The 19,731-nt window shown below is 54.9% G+C and overlaps 1 protein-coding gene across 2 annotated transcripts in view; it reads right to left on the bottom strand.

Moving 5' to 3' along the window:
* The window catches only part of ARID3B (AT-rich interaction domain 3B), a 51,442-nt gene that overhangs the window by 24,099 nt on the left and 7,612 nt on the right, over positions 1-19,731 (bottom strand). For both annotated transcript variants that reach the window (XM_068144220.1, XM_068144221.1), the window contains exons 3-4: positions 8,520-8,591; positions 6,142-6,214 (exon numbers count right to left, since the gene is read on the bottom strand). In XM_068144220.1, the coding sequence (XP_068000321.1) occupies positions 6,142-6,214; positions 8,520-8,591 (145 nt within the window). The remainder of the gene's footprint in view (positions 1-6,141; positions 6,215-8,519; positions 8,592-19,731) is intronic.

The following is a 19,731-nucleotide window of genomic DNA, read 5'->3' as shown; positions in this document are numbered from 1 at the left end:
CCCACCGTCATCTCCAGCACCCCCACCGTCATCACCAGCACCCCCACCATCATCACCAGCACCCCCACCATCATCTCCAGCACTGAAGCTTGCCCACCTGCCTGCATGTTCCTGGATGAAAATCCTTTTCAGCAACATTAGATGCAAGATGTCCCCAAATCCTTGGCACAGATGCAGCTCTAGCCTGGGCACTCAGCAAACTTCTCCTGCCTGCAGCACCCTCAGTGGCAGGCAGAGCAAATCCAACCTCCCTGCATCCACCGGGGCCCCACTCCACCGTGCACCAGCAGAGGAGCCTCAGCCTGTGCCCCCAAAAATGCCCTGAGCCACAGCTGGGCCCACAGGGCAGCTCCTCCTGCAGCAAGAGGTTAAGGATGCACCTGTGGACAAACCAGAGCTCAGCACCTCAAGGCTCAACCTGTCACAAGACAGTCACCAAGTCAGCAGTGGAGATATAGGGAAGCCACTGCTGAAGCTGCTTGTCCCTGCTCAGCCCATGGGAAGTCAACCTTCAGCTTGAGACTGAAGAGTTGCTGAGGATGTGAAGAAAGAGCCCTGGAGGGGCTAGGGACAAGCCCTGGGGAGGCTAGGGACAAGCCCAGTGGGTGTGGAGAAGAGAAGCCTCCAAAGAGACCTTCTTGTGGCCTTCCAGGATCTGCAGGGGGCTCCAAGAAAGCTGGGGAGGGACTTTAGAGGGTGTCAGGGAGGGATAGGACTGGGGGGGATGGAGCAAAACTAGAAATGAGTAGATTCAGACTGGATGTGAGGAAGAAGTTGTTCCCCAGGAGGGTGGTGAGAGCCTGGCACAGGTTGCCCAGGGAGGTGGTGGAAGCCTCCTGCCTGGAGGTGTTTGCAGCCAGGCTGGAGGTGGCTGTGAGCAACCTGCTGTGGTGTGATGTGTCCCTGCCCATGGCAGGGGTTTGGAGCTGGCTGAGCCTTGAGTTTCCTTCCAACCCTGACAATTCTGTGATTCTGTGTGAGGAACAAGCTCTATGGATGCTAGGAACAAGCTCTTTACCATGAGGGTGGTGGAACACTGCAATAGGTTGCCCAGGGAGATGGTTGGGACCCTGAAGCTATTCAAAGTGAGGCTTAACCTGCTCTGGGCAACCTGCTGTGGTATGAGGTGTCCCTGCCCATGGCAGGGGGGTTGGAACTGGCTGAGCCTTGAGGTCCCTTCCAGCCCTGACAATTCTGTGATTCTGTGTGAGGAACAAGCTCTGAGGATGCTAAGAACAAGCTCTTTACCATGAGGGTGGTGGAACAGGTTGCCCAGAGAAGTGGCTAGGACCCTGGAGATACTCAAGGTGAGGCTGGACAGGGCTTTGGGCAGCCTGATCTAGTGGAGGCTGTCCCTGCTGGCTGCAGGGGGTTTGGACTGGATGACCTTTGGAGGTCCCTTCCAACCCAGAGCACTGTGTATGTGAAAGGGAAGGTGGATGCTGGCACACAGCACACTGGCATCAGGCAAGTCCTCTTGCAGGCCTGCTTGCAAGCCAGCCCTGCCCTCCTGGCTCGGTCTCTCCTCCTCTCCCCATCTGCCCCTTCAATCAGAGCCCTGGTGGGACTCATTCACCTCAGCAGAGGCAAGGAATAAAACATCCAACAAAGGAAGAGTTACAGCTTCCCTCTCATCTCCCCCTCCCAGCATTATTGCCACTGAAGGGCCATTTTATCACTTGCAGCTGTGGTCATTGAGGGACAACCTGCTGTGCTCAGAGGCAGATGAGACCTGCACATTTGATCTGCATTAAGCCTTTTTTCATGGCTTCACATTGCTAGGTGCATTCCTACCAGCAGCACCACCAAGCAAAGCTTTTCATCCCCCTCCAACGACTCAGCAGCTCCTGGGAAAAGCTCTCATTGATCTTCCACATCAGAGCTGCTGATTTCAGGGGTTGGGGTTGGTTTTGTTTTGAGCTTCAGCAGCTCTCTGTGCCCCAAACCCATCAGCCCACAGAGCTTCTCCAGCTCCTCCTGGACACCAGCAAGATCTCCTCTCCTCCCCTCCCCCTTTAATCCAGCAATGGTTTCTCAGCAGAGCTGCCTCCCAGCCCCTTCAGACAGGAGGTGCAAATGAAGCAGCTCTTCACACATAGCAGCTAAGAACCAGCACTTTGCTCTCAGGTGCCACCAGGGTGCTTGGAGCCACCTCTGGGGGACTCTTTCCTGTCCAGCCCTGTTTGGTTTCAGGTGCTTGGCTGGCACAGAGAGCAAGAAGAAAGGAAAGCCTGAGTGGTTTCCTAGCAGAGCTTTGCTGGAGAAGCTCCCTGATCTCTGAAGGTCCTGAAACAGGACACAGTGGGAGAAAGGCCATCTGCTGGACCAGAAAACCAGAGAGAAGCTGCTGGGGATAGCAGGGAGGAGGAAGGGGACAGGACAGCTGCTGGAAAACCCTGTCCAGGCACAAGATCCTCTGCAGTGAGAGACAGCAGCTGGCAGAAAGGAGCTCAACCACTTCTGCTTTCCACCACCTTCCAACCACCCTGCCCCTCTCCCCTCACCAGAAAGAAAGGGGTCCCCCTGCCCCTCTCCTTCCCCCCCACCAGAAAGGGGTCCCCCAGCCCCTCTCCTTCCCCCCCACCAGAAAGGGGTCCCCCTGCCCCTTTCCTTCCCCTTCACCAGAAAGGGGTCCCCCAGCCCCTCTCCTTCCCCCCCACCAGAAAGGGGTACCCCTGCCCCTTTCCTTCCCCTTCACCAGAAAGGGGTCACCCTGCCCCTCTCCTTCCCCTTCACCAGAAAGGGGTCACCCTGCCCCTCTCCCTCCCTCCACCAGAAAGGGGTCCCCCTGCCCCTCTCCTTCCCCTTCACCAGAAAGGGGCCCCCCTGCCCCTCTCCTTCCCCTCCACCAGAAAGGGGTCCCCCTGCCCCTCTCCTTCCCCTCCACCAGAAAGGGGTCCCCCTGCCCCTCTCCTTCCCCTTCACCAGAAAGGGGCCCCCCTGCCCCTCTCCTTCCCCTTCACCAGAAAGGGGTCTCCCTGCCCCTCTCCTTCCCCTTCACCAGAAAGGGGTCCCCCTGCCTCTCTCCCTCCCTCCACCAGAAAGGGGTTCCCCTGCCCCTACCCCCCGTCCAGAAAGGGGTCCCCCCCAGGCACTTCTATACATTCTGGCACCCCCAAAAAGCAGGCCCCCAACTGCCTTGCCCCCTGCAGCCTGTGGCCAGTCGCCCAGAGCAGGGCTCCAACGTTTTCAGCCTCAGCCTGGATGCCAGCTCAGGGCACCTCTCCCTCAAGGGGTGCTGCTGGGCTCTTAGATTTCATTCCCAGCCTTCCAGCCAGGAAGACAAGAAGGGAGTCTCCAGTAAACAAATAGACTTGGAAATAGCCAGCTGATTAAAAGCTAAACTCCTCCAGCCAGCAGCTGGTGACCAGCTCAGCCCCTGCCCTGGGAGCATGTCAATTATGAATAATTAAAAGGTAATAGGAAAGAGCCACTGAAGTATTAAGCAGATTTCTCTCTGGGTAGCTGGAGGTTTCTATTGCTGCCAATCACTCTTCCCCCCAGCACCTCTCCCTCCCCCTTCAGATTATTGTCTTGTCTGTCAGCAGGCCAACCCTTGCATGAACACTGTGAGCTCAGGTTAACATTGGCCAGTGAACCAATGAAAGCTTGGTTATGCCTCTGCACAATGGAAGCCAAAAACACCAGCACAAAAAACCCACCAAAGCAGATCTCACTTGGAGCTGGGCTTGGAAGAATAAACCTCCAACTGCTGCAGAGGGAAGGAGTCACACAGGGCAGCTCGCAGCTCCAGCCACAGCAGGGAAAAGGTGGACATGGGAGATGAAGAGCAACTGAAAGGGCACTTTGGGGAGCTGACTTCCCCAGGAGGGTGGTGAGAGACTGGCACAGGCTGCCCAGGGAGGTAGTGGAAGCCTCATCCCTGGAGGTTTTGAAGGCCAGGCTGGATGTGGCTGTGGGCAACCTGCTGTAGTGTGAGGTGTCCCTGCCCATGGCAGGGGGTTGGGACTGGAGGATCCCTGAGGTCACAGAATCACCAAGGGTGGAAAAGACCTCAAAGATCATCAAGGCCAACCTGTCACCACAGACCCCATGACTAGACCATGGCACCAAGTGCCACATCCAATCCCCTCCTAAACACCTCCAGGGACGGGGACTCCACCACCTCCCTGGGCAGCACATCCCAATGGCTAACAACTCTCTCTGGGAAGAACTTTCTCCTCACCTCCAGCCTAAACCTCCCCTGGCACAGCTTGAGACTGTGTCCTCTTGTTGTGGGGCTGCTTGCCTGCCTCAGAGAAGAGACCAACCCCCTCCTGGCTACAACCTCCCTTCAGGTAGTTGTAGAGAGCAATGAGGTCTCCCCTGAGCCTCCTCTTCTCCAGGCTAAGCAACCCCAGCTCCCTCAGCCTCTCCTCACAGGGCTGTGCTCAAGGCCTCTCCCCAGCCTCCTTGCCCTTCTCTGGACACCTTCAAGTCTCTCAGTGTCCTTCTTAAACTGAGGGGCCCAGAACTGGACACAGGACTCAAGCTGTGGCCTAACCAGTGTTGAGCACAGGTCCTTTCCAACCCCAACAATTCTGATTCTGAGGATGTAAGCTTCAAAAGACAACTGGAAACGAGACCCTAGCTCCAACTCAGAGGACTTCCAAACAGGTGAGACTGAGATGCTGCATCTTCATGCTTAGAGCTCCCAATATGTGCAGGAGAGCTGGAGAGGGACTTTGTACAAAGGCATGGAGGGCTGATGACTTCAGTGTGCAAGATGCCCAGTTTAGATCAGACACTGGGTGGTGAAGCACTGGACCAGGTTGCTCAGAGCAGCTGTGGAGGCTCCAAGCCTGGAAGCGTTCTGAGCCAAGCTGGATGGGGCCTTGAGCAAACTGCTCTAGGAGGAGGTGTCCCTGCCCATGGCAGGATGATCTTTAGGGTCCCTTCCACCCCAAACCATGATTCATGATTTTATGACTCTCCAGGCACAACTTTGCCAGCCACAGCCCTTCCAGCCTGGCTTGTTTGGTCCTGCCCCCTCAGAGAGCACCGTGCTAGGTGGGAGGGAAGGGTCCTTTTCAGGTCTGCTCTTCACACCTACCTTCAGCAGACATTTTGGAACCAATGAAAAGGTCTAGAGCACAATTTGACACTTTGTCAGAGGTATCTTAGCTGGAAGAGTCCACCTGGCATACTTGGAGGGGTAAAGGAAGAGAGCACCACAAAGGATTTACAGATCACAGACACTGTGCTTCATACACCAACCACATTCTCATCATCAACAGCTTGCAATGAGGGAACTGAACTTTGCTAATTAGGGGACAGTAAGACCTGTGTGGACATCCCCTCACTCAAGCACCAGCTCAGGAGAGATGCAAGTTGCTGACAGCAGAGAGAGGAATGTGAGAAACTCTGTGATTTGGCACACAGCTGTGCATAAAACCACTGAAAAGAGAGAGCTGCCAGGCTGTGGATCTCCAGGGAAATGTGGCTTGGGGCTCTCTTCTCCCAGTGCCCAGACTGCAGGCCACTGCTCTGAAGTCACTGACACTCAGCTTCCACATGCCATCAAAGCCAAACACCAGACAGAGATGGATGAGGGGCAATGGCTTTGGGCTGGAAAAGGGAGACTGAGATTGGAGGTTAGGAAGAAATTCTTCCCAGTGAGCCACTGGCACAGGTTGCCCAGGGAGGCTGTGGATGCCTCATCCCTGGTGGTGTTCAAGGCCAGGGTGGATGAGGCCTTGAGCAACCTGGGCTGGTGGAAGGTGTCCCTGCTCATGGCAGGGAGATTGTAACCAGATGATCTTTAAGGTCCCTTCCAGCTCAAACCATTCTATGAAGCTGTGAAGAGGAAAGCCAGAGAAGTCCCAGTGGTACTCAGCTTTGGTTCAAGTATTTTTAGGGCAATCAGGTTCCTTGGGCACTTCAGTGCATGGACAAGGAGTATCAGGTAGGAAAAGTAAACAAAGAGTGTGTGTGATATGAAGTTAGAGGGCAGAGTCCTTTCCTGCTGCCCTCCTTATCTCCCAAGGCAAACATCTCCAGCCTTACCGCTGCTCTTCCAGCTGATCTGCAAGTTCAAGGGCTGGAGCTGTTCTTTCAACCTCCAAAAGGATGAATTCAAGTGGCAGCAGCATCCCTCCAGCCCATGTTGCCCCTGTTGAGGTCAAAGCCATGCTCACTCACCCCTCTTCTGCATGAAGATGAAGAGGTCGTCCAGGAACTCCTTCCGCTCAGGGTCGCTGTCCAGTTCGTAGAGCTGGGGGAGGGAAGGAAAAGCACAGCCCACAGTGAGACAGAAAAGCAACGCACAACATCTGCCAGGGGCTGCAGGGATGAAAGGCAGCCACAGGCCTAGAGGCAAAGCAGGGAAGGATCCTTGAGGGCTTTGATGGACAAGGCTGCAGGGGGAGTTTGAGGATCTTGGCGCTGGTTTGCCTTGCTCACCCCCACCCAGCAGCTCCTCCAGGCACAGCAGAGACCTGGCAGCCTGAAGAGGATTCAGCTCAGTTGCTACAGAGCTACACAGCAGGCTTTGAAAGCAAAGGGGAGAGGAACTACTGAGCTGGATAGAAAGAGGAGACAACCAAAGGGAAGGTGCCAGCAGTCCAGCAGCCTTGAGGCAGCAGGGAAGGGAAATTCTCTGCAGCTTCACTCAGTCTCACGATTCCCTCCTTCGGCACAGAAGCGACAAACTCCAAGTGCCTTGAAGGAAGAGGTGAAAGGGCTCAGCTTTCTTGGAGCTACTAATGCCTGGCAGGTAGGAGCACCTTTCAAAGAAGCCAAAAAAGCCTTCCAAAATCACCCCAACCAAGCAAAAAATCAAAATCCAGGCTGGAACCAATTTGCTGCACAAATCGCTTTACCAAAACCCCCAAGGACTGAAACTGAAGTCCCACTGGCAGCTGACTGCAGAGCAGAGGCACTGTGTGCCAGCTTCACCCACTGCTTTTTCCAGTGAGTGTCTTACAACTGCCCCTGGAAGAGGGGAAAAAAAAACAACCCCCAAACCAAACTCATTGTCACCTACCAAGAGGCCACAGAGTGAGAGGTGAAAAGGGCTGAAGTCAGTCTCTCACTGGGGACACAGCACAAGGCAGAAGACAAGAGGGAGAATTCAAAGAATCAAGAAGGTTGGAAAAGACCTCAAAGATCATCAAGTCCAACCTGTCACCCAACACCTCCTGACTACTAAACCATGGCTCCAAGTGCCACATCCAATCCCCTCTTGAACACCTCCAGGGATGGGGACTCCACCACCTCCCTGGGCAGCACATCCCAGTGGTCAATTCCTCTCTCTGGGAAGAACTTTCCCCTCCCCTCCAGCCTAAACCTCCCCTGGCACAGCTTGAGACTGTGTCCTCTTGTTCTGGTGCTGCTTGCCTGCCTCAGAGAAGAGACCAACCCCCACCTAGCTATAACCTCCCTTCAGGGAGTTGGAGAGAGCAAGAAGGTCTCCCCTGAGCCTCCTCTTCTCCAGGCTAAGCAACCCCAGCTCCCTCAGTCTCTCCTCACAGGGCTGTGCTCAAGGCCTCTCCCCAGCCTTGTTGCCCTTCTCTGGACACCTTCAAGTCTCTCAATGTCCTTCCTAAACTGAGGGGCCCAGAACTGGACACAGGACTCAAGGTGTGGCCTAACCAGTGCTGAGCACAGGGCACAATGACTTCCCTGCTCCTGCTGGCCACACTCTTCCTGATGCAGGCCAGGATGCCCTTGGCCTTCTTGGCCCCCTGGGCACACTGTTGGCTCATGTTCATCTGCTGTCCACCACTACCCCCAGGTCCCTCTCTGCCTGGCTGCTCTCAGCCACTCTGACCCCAGCCTGTAGCTCTGCCTGGGGTTGTGGCCAAAGTGCAGCCCCTGGCACTTGGACTTGTTCAGTGCCATCCTGTTGGACTCCACCCATGTGTCCAGCCTGGCAAGGTCCCTCTGCAGAGCTCCTTCTCTCTGGAACTCAGGAAGAATCTCTGCAGGGAGTTTTGTGTTGGTTGGAGCTGCTCTTGTGGGGCAGCTGGGCAAAAGAAAAAAGCAAAGCTCCATTAGGAAATAGGTGCTGCTAAGGAGTCCGAAAGAAGAGGGGCTTTGGGGGGCTCCTTGCCTGAGAAGCTCTGTACTTTCTCACCCCCACCCCCCCAAGCTCTGGGAAGAAAGGGCAGCAGTGTCTCTGAAGAGCAACCAGCTGCCCCCTCGCCCAAAGAGGCAGCTTGGGTTAAAAATGAATCCCTCTGCCTGCCGGTGAGAGGCAGCTGCCACATTCAAACCCAGGAGCAGAGCTCTTCTAATCAGGATCAAGATATGAAATACTCTTCCCTCAGCTGCAGAAGGTATTGACTGAGGCTCTCAATGTCAGAAGTCTGCTTATTGAGGCTTAGCTCCAACTATTTTGAGTGAACAAAAGCAATAACCCATCAAAGCAGCAGGTCTGGAGGCAGAGGGCTGCAGGATAAAGCAGTTTCCTTACTGAGTCACTGTGAGGACACCACAGGCACCTGCTGGCAATGAGCAGGGGGAAGAATTCCCTCCCCCCCAAGTTGCCCCTTCCCCCAAAATCAACCCTCACCAACCTTGGCAAAGTCTCTTGAGATCTCTCTTCCTCTGCATCCATCCCCTTCGTCGCTCCAGGTCACGCTGCCGTTCTAGGGAAGAGAAGCACAAGGCTGAGAGGCTAGGCCAAGAATGTGGGAAATGATTCCAGAAAGCTTGGAAATGGGCATTTTGGGGGGGCAAAACCCAAAGAGCAGCTACTGCCTTGGACCAAGAGGACAGAAGCATTTGTGCATTTGCTCCAGCACACTCGCCTGGGACCGTGGAATGGATTCACAGCACACCGAGGCTGGAAGGGACCTCAAGGGGCTCTGATGCTCAGCCCATCAAAAAGAAGAGAGCTGGGATTTCACCTCCCAGCTGACCACTAAGGGTAGGGGGAAGTTTTCCAGAGCTAAGATTTTTGCTTGCAGATGTGGATCTCCAAAAAGCTACCTGCTGCCAGGGAGAGCCACTCCAGTGGGAAGTCCTCCAACACCTCCACCAGCTGCCTTCCCTCACCTGCTCATGGCTCCCCCCCTGCAGCAGGGGCTTTGATGCAATCACAGAATTGTTTAGGCTGGAAAACACCTTTAAGATCAGAGTCCAACCATGGCCCCAACACTGCCAAGGCCACCACTAAACCATGTCCCTCAGCACCACGTCCACATGGCTTTTAAACGCCCCCAGGGATGGAGACTCCACCACTTCCCTAGGCAGCCTGTGGCAGGCCTTGACAGCCCTTTAGAGGGTGTTCAACCTAAACCTCCTCTGGTACAACTTGAGGCCATTTCCTCCTGTCCTGTAACCTGTCAGGGAGAAGAGACCAATCCCCACCTCACTCCAACATCCTTTCAGGGAGCTCTAGAGAGCAGCGAGGTCTCCCCTCAGCCTCCCCTTTTCCACACTAAACACCCCCAGTTCCCTCAGCTGCTCCTCCCCAGCCCTGTTCTCCAGACCCTTCCCCAGCTTCACTGCCCTTTTCTGGACCATCTCCAGCCCCTCAATGTCCTTCTTGGAGTGAAGGCCCCAAAACTGATCCCAGGATTTGAGATGTGGCCTCATCAGTGCTGAGCAGAGGGGGACAATCCCTGCCCTGCTCCTGCTGGCCACACCATTGCTGATCCAGACCAGGATGCTGTTGGCCTTCTGGGCCACCTAGGCACACACTGGCTCATTTTCAGCTTTATCTAATGATGAGCAACCAGAAGTGCTGCTTTTGCTCTGCACATCATCCCAGAATCCCTAGTGAAAGGTGCTGGTGGTACCCAAGCAACTACCTTTCTGTTTGCTAGATGACACCAACCACACCTGGAAATACAAACCCAGAGCCTGCTGAAGAAAGAGGGAAATGATCCCACTGGAATGCTTCTGGCCAAGCCAGGACCCTTCCTCCTGGAAGCTCCTGGCTGTGGATTTTCTCCACAGAAATGGAAAGCTCAGCTTTGCTAGATTAAGCTTCATTCTTCTTAAGCACTAAAAGGATTACACCAGTCAGGCCCATTGTGAAGTGATCACTGGGGCTAGAAACCAGCTTCTGGCTGTACAGCTGGACCAAGGCCATAAGGGATGCTCCTGAAACCTGCCTGAGCACCTTTAAACTTCACAAAGCTCCAGAACCACTCAAGAGAGCAACCAAACCCCAAGGTAGTTTGGACTGAGAGACCTGGGGCTGGTCAGTCTTAAGAGAAGGCTGGGGGGGGGCAGAAATCTTATCAATGCCTTTCAATGAGGAGTGGATGTCAAGGTGAAGGTGCCAGGCTCTTCTTGGTGGTGCCCAGTGGTAGGACAAGGAACAAGTGGGACAGGCTGGAACCCAGGAGGTTCCACCTCAACAGGAGGAGAAATTTCTTTGCTGGGAGGGTGAAAGAGCCCTGGAGCAGGCTGCCCAGAGAGGCTGGGGAGTCTGCTTCTCTGCAGACTTTCCAAACCCACCCTGGATGCATTCCTGTGTGACCTACCCTAGGTGATCCTGCTCTGGCAGAGGGGTTGGACTGGAGGTTCCCTTCCAACCCCTACCAGCCTGCCCTGACAAACACAGCACCCTAAGCAGATAGAGAAACACTGAAGGCAGCAAGAGCTTTCAGCACAGACCCTCCTCCCCCTACCAAAAAAGGGGGAGGTGAATTAGAGAGGTGAGTCCAATATCTGAAGCCTCAGAGGCATCTGGTTGTGACACACACATTGAATTAGAAAGATGAATAGCTCCTGTCAAGGCCAGGCAAAGCTACAGTTCCCCCCTTCCAAAGCCACAGCCCTGAGCTGCTCTAATGCCTGCTGATTTAGTTTGAGCCAGTAATTCCTGCTGGAAAGTCAATTATCCAGTGAGTGCCATCAGCTGAAAGATATTTAATGGGGGATTATTGCCACTTCTGTTATGTCAGCTGTTTATTACAGCAGATCAATTCCCAGCCCTGGCTAGGGAGAGAGCTGAAGAGTGGGGTCTGGTCATGGGAGGGTTCCTGGGGGTGTCCTTTGCTAGCAGAGATTCAAACCAAGTTGGGGGCTGTGCCTCTTGCTAATTACAGTGCCAAGCAGCTGCTCCTAAAACCTCTACACTATCAACAGACCTGTGTGGACACTCAGGATCCTTCAGAAGTCTCTTCAGAAGCAGAAATTCATAGAATCTAGGATGGTTTGGGTTGGAAGGGACCTCCCAAAGCTCACCCAGTCCAACCCCCCACTGCAGGCAGCAGGGACATTCTCCATGACATCAGGTTGCCCAGAGCCCTGTGAAGCCTGACCTTGAATATCTCCAAGGATGGGGCCTCAGCTACCTCCCTGAGCACCCTGTTCCACGGTCCCATTACATGCCCACCATTTCCCATCCCACAGAATCACCAAGGTTGGAAGAGACCTCAAAGATCACCAAGTCCAACCTGTCACCAAGTGCCACGTCCAGTCCCCTCTGGAACACCTCCAGGGATGGGGATTCCACCACCTCCCTGGGCAGCACATCTCAATGGCTAACAACTCTCTCTGGGAAGAACTTACTCCTCACCTCCAGCCTAAACGTCCCCTAGGGCAGCTTGAGACTGCGTCCTCTTGCTCTGGTAGTGGTTGCCTGGCTACAACCTCCCTTCAGGGAGTTGTAGACAGCAATGAGGTCTCCCCTGAGCCTCCTCTTCTCCAGGCCTAAACAATCCCAGCACCCTCAGCCCACTATTTCCCATCCTCAGCTCCACACACTCCAAGGCAAAATGATTTCACAGCATGGTAGGGGTTTGAAGGAACCTCGGGAGATCAGAGTCCAACACCAAAGCAGGTTCACCCTGAGAAGGTCACAGAGAAACCTGCCCAGGTGGGTTTTGAATGCCTCCAGAGATGGATGCTCTACCACTTCCCTGGGCAGCCTGCTCCAGTGCTCCATCACCCTTGAAGAAGTTGCTCCTCATGTTTGGATGGAGCCCATTAGCCCTTGTCCTCTTGCTGGACATCACTGAAAAAGCAACCAGGTCCCATCCCCCTGACACCCACCCTTGAAGTATTTACAGGCATTTATCAGATTCCCCCCCTCAGTCTTCTCTTTTCCAGACTGAAGAACCCCAATGTCCTCAGTCTGGAATGGTCCAGCCCCCTCCTCGCCTCTGCTGCCCCTCCCGGCCCCCTCCTCACCTCCACCGTCCCTCCCGGCCCCCTCCTCACCTCCGCCGCCCTTCCCAGCCAGCCCCCTCCTCACCTCCGCCGCCCTTCCCAGCCAGCCCCCTCCTCACCTCCGCCGCCCCTCCCGGCCAGCCCCCTCCTCACCTCCGCCACCCTTCCTGGCCCCTCCTCACCTCCGCCGCCCCTCCCGGCCAGCCCCCTCCTCACCTCTGCTGCCCCTCCCGGCCAGCCCCCTCCTCACCTCCGCTGCCCTTCCCGGCCCCCTCCTCACCTCCGCTGCCCTTCCCGGCCCCCTCCTCACCTCCGCTGCCCTTCCCGGCCCCCTCCTCACCTCCGCTGCCCCTCCCGGCCCCCTCCTCACCTCCGCTGCCCCTCCCGGCCCCCTCCTCACCTCCGCTGCCCCTCCCGGCCCCCTCCTCACCTCCGCTGCCCCTCCCGGCCCCCTCCTCACCTCCGCTGCCCTTCCCAGCCAGCCCCCTCCTCACCTCCGCCGCCCCTTCCCGGCCCGCCCCCTCCTCACCTCCGCCGCCCCTCCTGGCCCCCTCCTCACCTCCGCTGCCCCTCCCGGCCCCCTCCCCACCTCTGCAGCCCAGCCGTAGAGGGCTGAGCTGCCCCCTCCCCAAGTCTGTGCTTGGGTTACAGCTCCAGAGGGCACAACTGTTTGTGGGGCTAACCTGGGTGGCTCCAAGCAGCAAACCACCTCCCTCACAGGCAGCTTTGGGTCATGCTGAGAGCTTATTCCGGTACATTTGCAAACAGGAAAGAGAAGAGGGCTTAAGGGAGACAAATCTCTGCTGCCAGTGGGTTTGAACTTGGTAACGTTTCCAAGAACAAAACCTTGCATGGGCTTAAAGCCTCTTCAGGAGGTTTGACTTCTTCTGTTGGAAGCAGAAAGGGTAATTAGAAAGGAAGGAAGGTAGGAGAGAGAACAAGCAGAATGCCGGCAGCCTACTTCCTGGCCCTCCACCCCCAAACACTCGAGGGCAGAGCAGTAATGCTCCCCCACCCTACAAGATGTTAGTGAAAAGGAGCTTACAGCTCCATTGAAGCCATCAGGGGCTGGCCATATGTCCAGAAAATTGGCAGAGATGGACATCACCTGGCGTGACACGGAGTGAGCCGAGGTGAGAGACAGGGGGCCCAGCCTTAACATTTCCTCCTGCAGAGGTTGGAAAGGTTTTGAGCCACTTACCACTCCCCACGAGAAGCAGCTCTCAGAAGAGATAAGGAGAAGGCTGCTCCTCCAGCCCCTTGTAAATCAGCTGAGGGGGGCCACTGGAACGTGGGCTGCGGGGACACCAGGCCAGGGCACAGGTTTGTTTTGGGTAGCAAAGTCTCTGGCCAGCACGAAATGTCAGCTCAGCAGCCAGGGGAATCAGGCTTTATTTATTCAGAGAACAGACTCCAAGCACCACAAGGCACTTTTCCCAGGCCTCAGCTTTGATCTTGAGGCACTGCGCTGCTCTGCTCCCAGAGGGGCTGCGCTGCTCTGCACCCAGAGGGGCTGCCCTGCTCTGCTCCCAGAGGGGCTGCCCTGCTCTGCTCCCAGAGGGGCTGCCCTGCTCTGCTCCCAGAGGGGCTGCCCTGCTCTGCTCCCAGAGGGGCTGCCCTGCTCTGCTCCCAGAGGGGCTGCCCTGCTCTGCTCCCAGAGGGGCTGCCCTGCTCTGCTCCCAGAGGGGCTGCCCTGCTCTGCTCCCAGAGGGGCTGCCCTGCTCTGATCTTTGGACCCAAAGGTCCACGCCGGGGCTGCAACCAGAGGCATGAGCAGCAGTCGGAGCACAGCTGGAACAGGTACCTCAGCAAAGAGCCCCACGTGAAGCTGCTGAGCCAAAAGGTGCTCCAGATGTAAAATAAACTACATTTTGCACAGCAAGAGAGCTCAGCAGGAGCTTTGGTCTCCAGCTTCCTTGCTGCTGCTGCTCAGAAAACAAAGTCCCCCTCTGCTGAGAAGCCTTCCTCCGTATAAACAGCAGGAACCTGAGAAATCAATATAGCCTCACAAGTCATTAAAAGACCTTTGTAGAAGTCAGGCAATAGCAGCAGGAAGGAAAAGAGGGGGGGAAAGAAAAAACCAAACCACAACAAAACAACACTGTTGAGAGAGGCAGGGGACTTCTGCCTCTCCCTCCACCAATTTGTATCGAGGGAATTTGCTGAGGCTTGACAAACAGCCCCTGAGCTACCCCCCGCAAGAGCTCATCTGCTTTCTGCTAGTTACAGGTGGTAGGAGGGGGACAGGCTGTGCTTGAGCCTCTGGTACAACCCCAAGAGGTACTGGGAAGGGCTGGCCACCTTCAGGGGCTGCTGGCAGAGCCAGGGAGCCTTCCCCATGCTGCAAACACCTTGGAAGCCATCAGAGCCCCCCCACCCCCTGGGACCACCCTCCTCCCCGAGAGGCTGCAGGCCTGGCTTCAGAAGCAATTATATCTGGAGCTATTTTAGGATTACTCCCTAACCACCTGGAATATCTTATTAGAGGGAAGGCTCAGATGTCCAGAGCAATTTTGGTTTCCAATCCCACATTCAAAAGCCAGAGTTTAACCCTGAGTTGCCAAGCAAGGCAGAAAAGGGGAGCTGACAAACTGCTTTCCTGCTCTGCCCAGCCCCATCCTCCTCAGGGCAAAACCCTCACAAACAAGCAGCCTAAAATCCCTCCCTGCAGGACACCTACCCCTCAGATGTCACCTCCCAGACACTGAAGAATCAACACCCTCTCCCCCCAACCCCGTGTTCAACTGAAAAGGTGAAGTATTAAGGCAAACACAACAGCAAGCAGCTCCTCCTCCAGTTGTCTACACAAATTGCTGTGCAAACAGGAACAGGGAGGAAGAATGCAAAATGCTCCTTTCCCAGATCCTTTCTCCCTCACACCCCAGTTCCATGGAGGTGTTTGAGAGGAGCTCCCAGGGAGGTGTTTGAGGGGGGCTCAGCTAAAACCCCCAACTGCAAAGCTGCATTCAACTGGCAAACTCTGGAGAGAATCCACTAAAGCTTTAGTATGGAGAAAAGAAGGGGGGGGGGGGGGGGTGGGGGGGGGGGTAAAAAACACCCTCCTGGCATGAAACTCAAAATGATTCTGCAGCTCCCCACTGCAGGCAGTGGTTCTGCCAGAGGTTTTTAGGCCAGAAATCTCCTGGAATAGCCACTTAGAGGCTAAGCTAAACCTTGCAGTAGCAAAGCAAGCCCCTCCCCTCCCCCCATGGGTTAACTGAAAGCCCCCGAGTCAATGAAAAGGTACAGGGGCAGCAATTTCAGGATTATCAGAGAATCCCCAGAAATTCCTTTTGTGGGCAGAGTTAAGCCTTAGGAAGTGAAACAGATGCTATTAGAAAGAAAACTGTTGTACTACAAACCCACTGATAACAATCAGGGCTACTGCCTTGAGCTGCAAGTTCTCAAGCATGGAAGAACCAAGTTATAATTACCGCTGCGACTGGGATCAGCCCTTCCCCTGGCTTCCTAATAACAGAGCTCAATCACTGGCAGCTTCAAAGATGGGCTTTGAAAGCATGTTAGTGATGCCAGGAATGGCAGGGAGGATGGGGAAGGGAAAGGGAAAAGAATGGCCTGAAGTTAACAGCTTCACGACTTGTTGTTTTTTTCCCCCCCACCCCCTCCTTGATGAAGTTTTCTCTGCCCCCCCTCTTCTGTGCTCCCATGACCCAGCCTTGCAAAACAGGAATCTGCTTTCCTGATCCCTCAAGGAAAAGTTGGGCTCTTTGTGAGCCACAAAATGCTCAGAGGAACTGACTGAGAAGCAGAGTGACAAGAGCTGGGTGGCTCTGGTGGGAAGAAGAGAGCTCCACCCTGCCACGCCGGCCCCAGATTTAGCCCGGAGGGAGAGAACCCCAAGCGCACGAACACGACACGGTGGAGATCTTTCCACCTACAGCTCTCCACTCTTAGCTACAACTTCTATAAATGGGCACTGGAGGAGACAAGCTGCAACTATTCCTGCAGATAAATTTAGCCCCTGAACAAATCCACAAAGGAGCTGTTTCTCTCCCCAGGATATAAAGGAGCTCCTCAGCTCTGCCTCTGGCTCCTCACACCCACTGCAATCCAACCCTGCCCTGATGCAGCCCCATGGAACTGCCTCAGAGAGCCCTGCAATGGTTTGCCTTGGAAGGGACCTTAAAGGTCATCCAGTTCCAACCCCCTTCACCATGGGCAGGGACACCTCCCACCAGCCCAGGTTGCTCAAGGCCTCATCCAGCCTGGCCTTGAACGCCTCCAGGGAAGGGACATCTACAACCACCCTTGGGCAACCTGCTCCAGGGTCTCCCCACCCTAACTGGAAAGAATTTCTTCCTAATCTCCAGCCTCAATCTCCCCTCTTCCAGCTCAAAGCCATTGCCCATCATCCTATCACTCCAAGCCCTTGTCAAATGTCCCTCCCCCAGCTCTCCTGCAGATCCCTTCAGGTACTGGAAGACTGCTCTTAGGTCTCCCTGGAGCCTTCCTTCTCTTCTCCAGGCTGAACAGCCCCACTGTGAAGATCTGGGGGGAACCTCTGATGCCTAACACCAGTTGTTTGCAGGCTGCTGCTTACACTCACTATCAGCAGTGGTTTCTTGGGCCTCCTCTCTCATACACTCCTTGGTATATTAAACAAAGAGGTGATGCTGTTAGCTCCCACCAGTGATGCTGCAGCTGAAGTTCCAAGTGAGGTGCTACAGCAGGAGAAGAATGAGATGAAGGCTTCATCAAAGCAACTCTTCTAGAATCCCAGAACCATTCAAGTTGGAAAAGAGCTCAAAGATCATCAAGCTTGGAGTGGATGACCTCTAAGGTCCCTTCCAACCTAAGCCATACTATGACAAGCCCAACCTTCTACCCAACTCAACCATGTTCTGAAGAGCCACTCCTACTCATGTTGGGATCATTTCTTAACCAGGAACTAAGAGAAGCAGCTGTGGTGGGTTCAAATCCCCTCCTCCCCCAACATTTCATTTGCTTCCAACTGAGCTGGTCTGGCAAAGTTTATGTTGGGGGGTGGGGGTGTGTGAATTTCAACCCACCACAGCAGCAAATGGCAGTTGAAGGATAAAAATTTGTTCTTAAGGGGAAAAAAAAAACCCAACAAACCAAAGCTTTCAGGGAAAGAGAAACCAAGCATCTAACATCAGCTCTTCAGGAAGAACTGAGCAGGAGCAGGGAGGTCATTCTGCCCCTGGACTGGTTGGGCCACACCTTGAGTCCTGGTTCCAGTTCTGGGCCCCTCAGTTTAGGAAAGATGTTGAGCTGCTGGAAGGTGTCCAGAGAAGGGCAACAAAGCTGGGGAGGGGTCTGGAGCACAGCCCTGTGAGGAGAGGCTGAGGGAGCTGGGGTTGCTTAGCCTGCAGAAGAGGAGGCTCAGAGGAGACCTTCTTGCTCTCTCCAACTCCCTGAAGGGAGGCTGTAGCCAGGTGGGGGTTGGTCTCTTCTCTGAGGCAGGCAAGCAGCACCAGAACAAGAGGACACAGTCTCAAGCTGCACCAAGGGAGGTTTAAGCTGGATGTGAGGAAGAAGTTCTTCATAGAGTGATTTGCCATTAGATGTGCTGCCCAGGGAGGTGGTGGAGTCCCCATCCCTGAAGGTGTTTAGGAAGAGCCTGGCTGGGGTGCTTGGTGCCATGGCTGAGTTGATTAGATGCTGTTGGGTGCTAGGTTGGACTGGATGATCTCAAAGGTCTTTTCCAACCTGGTCAGTTCTATTCTATTCTCTCCCTGCAGCATAGAGAAAACCCCAACCCCAAAACACCCAGTGCCTCACATGAGGAATTACACATCCAGCCCTTGAAGGAGGCTTTGGATATCTGAACTGAGCAGGAGGCAAAACAAAAAAAATGCACCCTGTGAAACACAGATTTGGTTTTTTTGGACTGCTGGGACCTTCAGCCCCCTCTGGATTCAGGAGTATCTCCTGAGCAATCCCTCCACCCACACCCCCCACTTGAGGCACGTACTTCAAGTTGTGGAATCTCAGCCACTCAGTCCTGGACCCTAGAGCAAAAAAGAACAGGGGGAAAAAAAATCCCACAAGGGCAGACAAGCAATTCTTTGAAGCTGCCTTCTCTCCAGAAACACCATGACCTCTTGTCAAGGTTTTTAGGGTCAGGATTTTCAGGAGGGACTGGTGATTCCTCCATGTGAGAGAGCCCCTCGCAAAAACCAGGCCACAAACCCTTCTCTGGAAGTCAAGACAGGACAGCTGCTTCCTGGGAGGCTTTGGAGTCGAAGGAGGCATTAAAATACCAGCTGATGGCCTCAAAAACTGCAGCCTGCTCTCCACATTCCACCAAGGAATGCACTGGGCTGTGCTAACAGCCTGACAAACTCGCTCATGCTGCTGCTGCGCTCCAGCCTTGAGCGCAAAAGGAGCAAGACCCTGCCTGTGGTCCTGCCCTTCCCCACCAGCCTCTTCCTAGGAACCAAAGCCACGACCCACCAGGACCCCCAGACAACCACCTGGAGCACTGCCTCCAGTCCTGGTGCCCTCCCCCAGCCGAAGAAAGACACTGGAGTGCTGCTGCAGGGCCAGAGGAGGCCAGGAAGATGGTCAGAGGGCTGGAGAACCTCCCCTGTAGGGACAGGCTGGGAGAGTTGGGGCTGTGCAGCCTGGGGATTGAGAAGGCTCCAAGGAGACCTTAGAGTAGTCTCCCCGTACCTGAAGAAGGCTGCAGGAGAGCTGGGGAGGGACTTTTGACAAGGGCTTGGAGTGGCAGGAGGAGGGACAATGGCTTTGAGATGGCAGAGGGGAGATTGAGACTGGAGAGGAGGAAGAAATTCTTGACAGGGTGGGGAGAGACTGGCACAGGTTGCTCAGGGAGGCTGTGGATGCCCCCTCCCTGGAGGTGTTCAAGGCCTTGAGCAACCTGGCCTAATGGGAAGTGTCCCTGCCCATGGCAGGGAGGTTGGAACTAGGTGATCTTTAAGGTCCCTTCCAACCCAACCCATTCCAGGCTCCTCCGAAACCTTCTCTCACAGCAGCATTTGCACCCACAGGACGAAGCCCTCATTCTCATCCCCACAAGATCCTTTCTCAGAAGGCTCAGGGGAGCAGTGACAGATTTGCAGGGGGGTTGAGGAAGTCTGAGGAGCAAATGAGCAGAGCTCCCACATCCCCCCCCACTCCCCCTCTGCCTCCACCTCTCCAGCTCTTCTTTTGGGACTGCAACTCCCCGACCAGCAGCTCCACTCCCTTGTTGTTTTGTGCTGACAGGATTCCCACCGCCCCTGTCACGAGCTGAGCCAGCTCTTTTGTCTGCCAGCTTGTTCTACAATTATTTACTTGGCTGTCCAGGGCCCAACTGAATGGGGGGTGGGAGGGGGGGTAAGAGAAGGCTTCATCTTTGCTGCTACTTTCCCTCTTTCTGCCATCTCCTCACTGCAAACCTCCCAGACCCTCTCAGCCTTAAGGCTATCAAGAAACGTTTTTCCTCCGAGGGCAGCTCTTCCACACTTGAAAGGAGAAACAGAAGTGACTTTTTTCCACCCCCACACCCCCAGCCTCCTCCTCTTCCTCAAGCCAACAGCCATTATGCATACCACAAATGCTCCCAGAGCAGTGTGTACCCACTGCTTCTTAGCCCCCACCTTGAGAGAAGCGAAAGCAAAGCCCAGGGGAAGAAAACAAAACAGTTACTTCTCTATTTGATCCTGGACTGGG

The sequence above is a fragment of the Melanerpes formicivorus genome, unplaced genomic scaffold (assembly GCF_026170545.1).
Source record: "Melanerpes formicivorus ecotype bairdi unplaced genomic scaffold, bMelFor1.0.p_v2 SCAF_10, whole genome shotgun sequence".
Lineage (NCBI taxonomy): Eukaryota > Metazoa > Chordata > Aves > Piciformes > Picidae > Melanerpes > Melanerpes formicivorus.
Note: the sequence above shows the minus strand (reverse complement) of the source record. Positions and strands in the feature narration are given on the sequence as shown.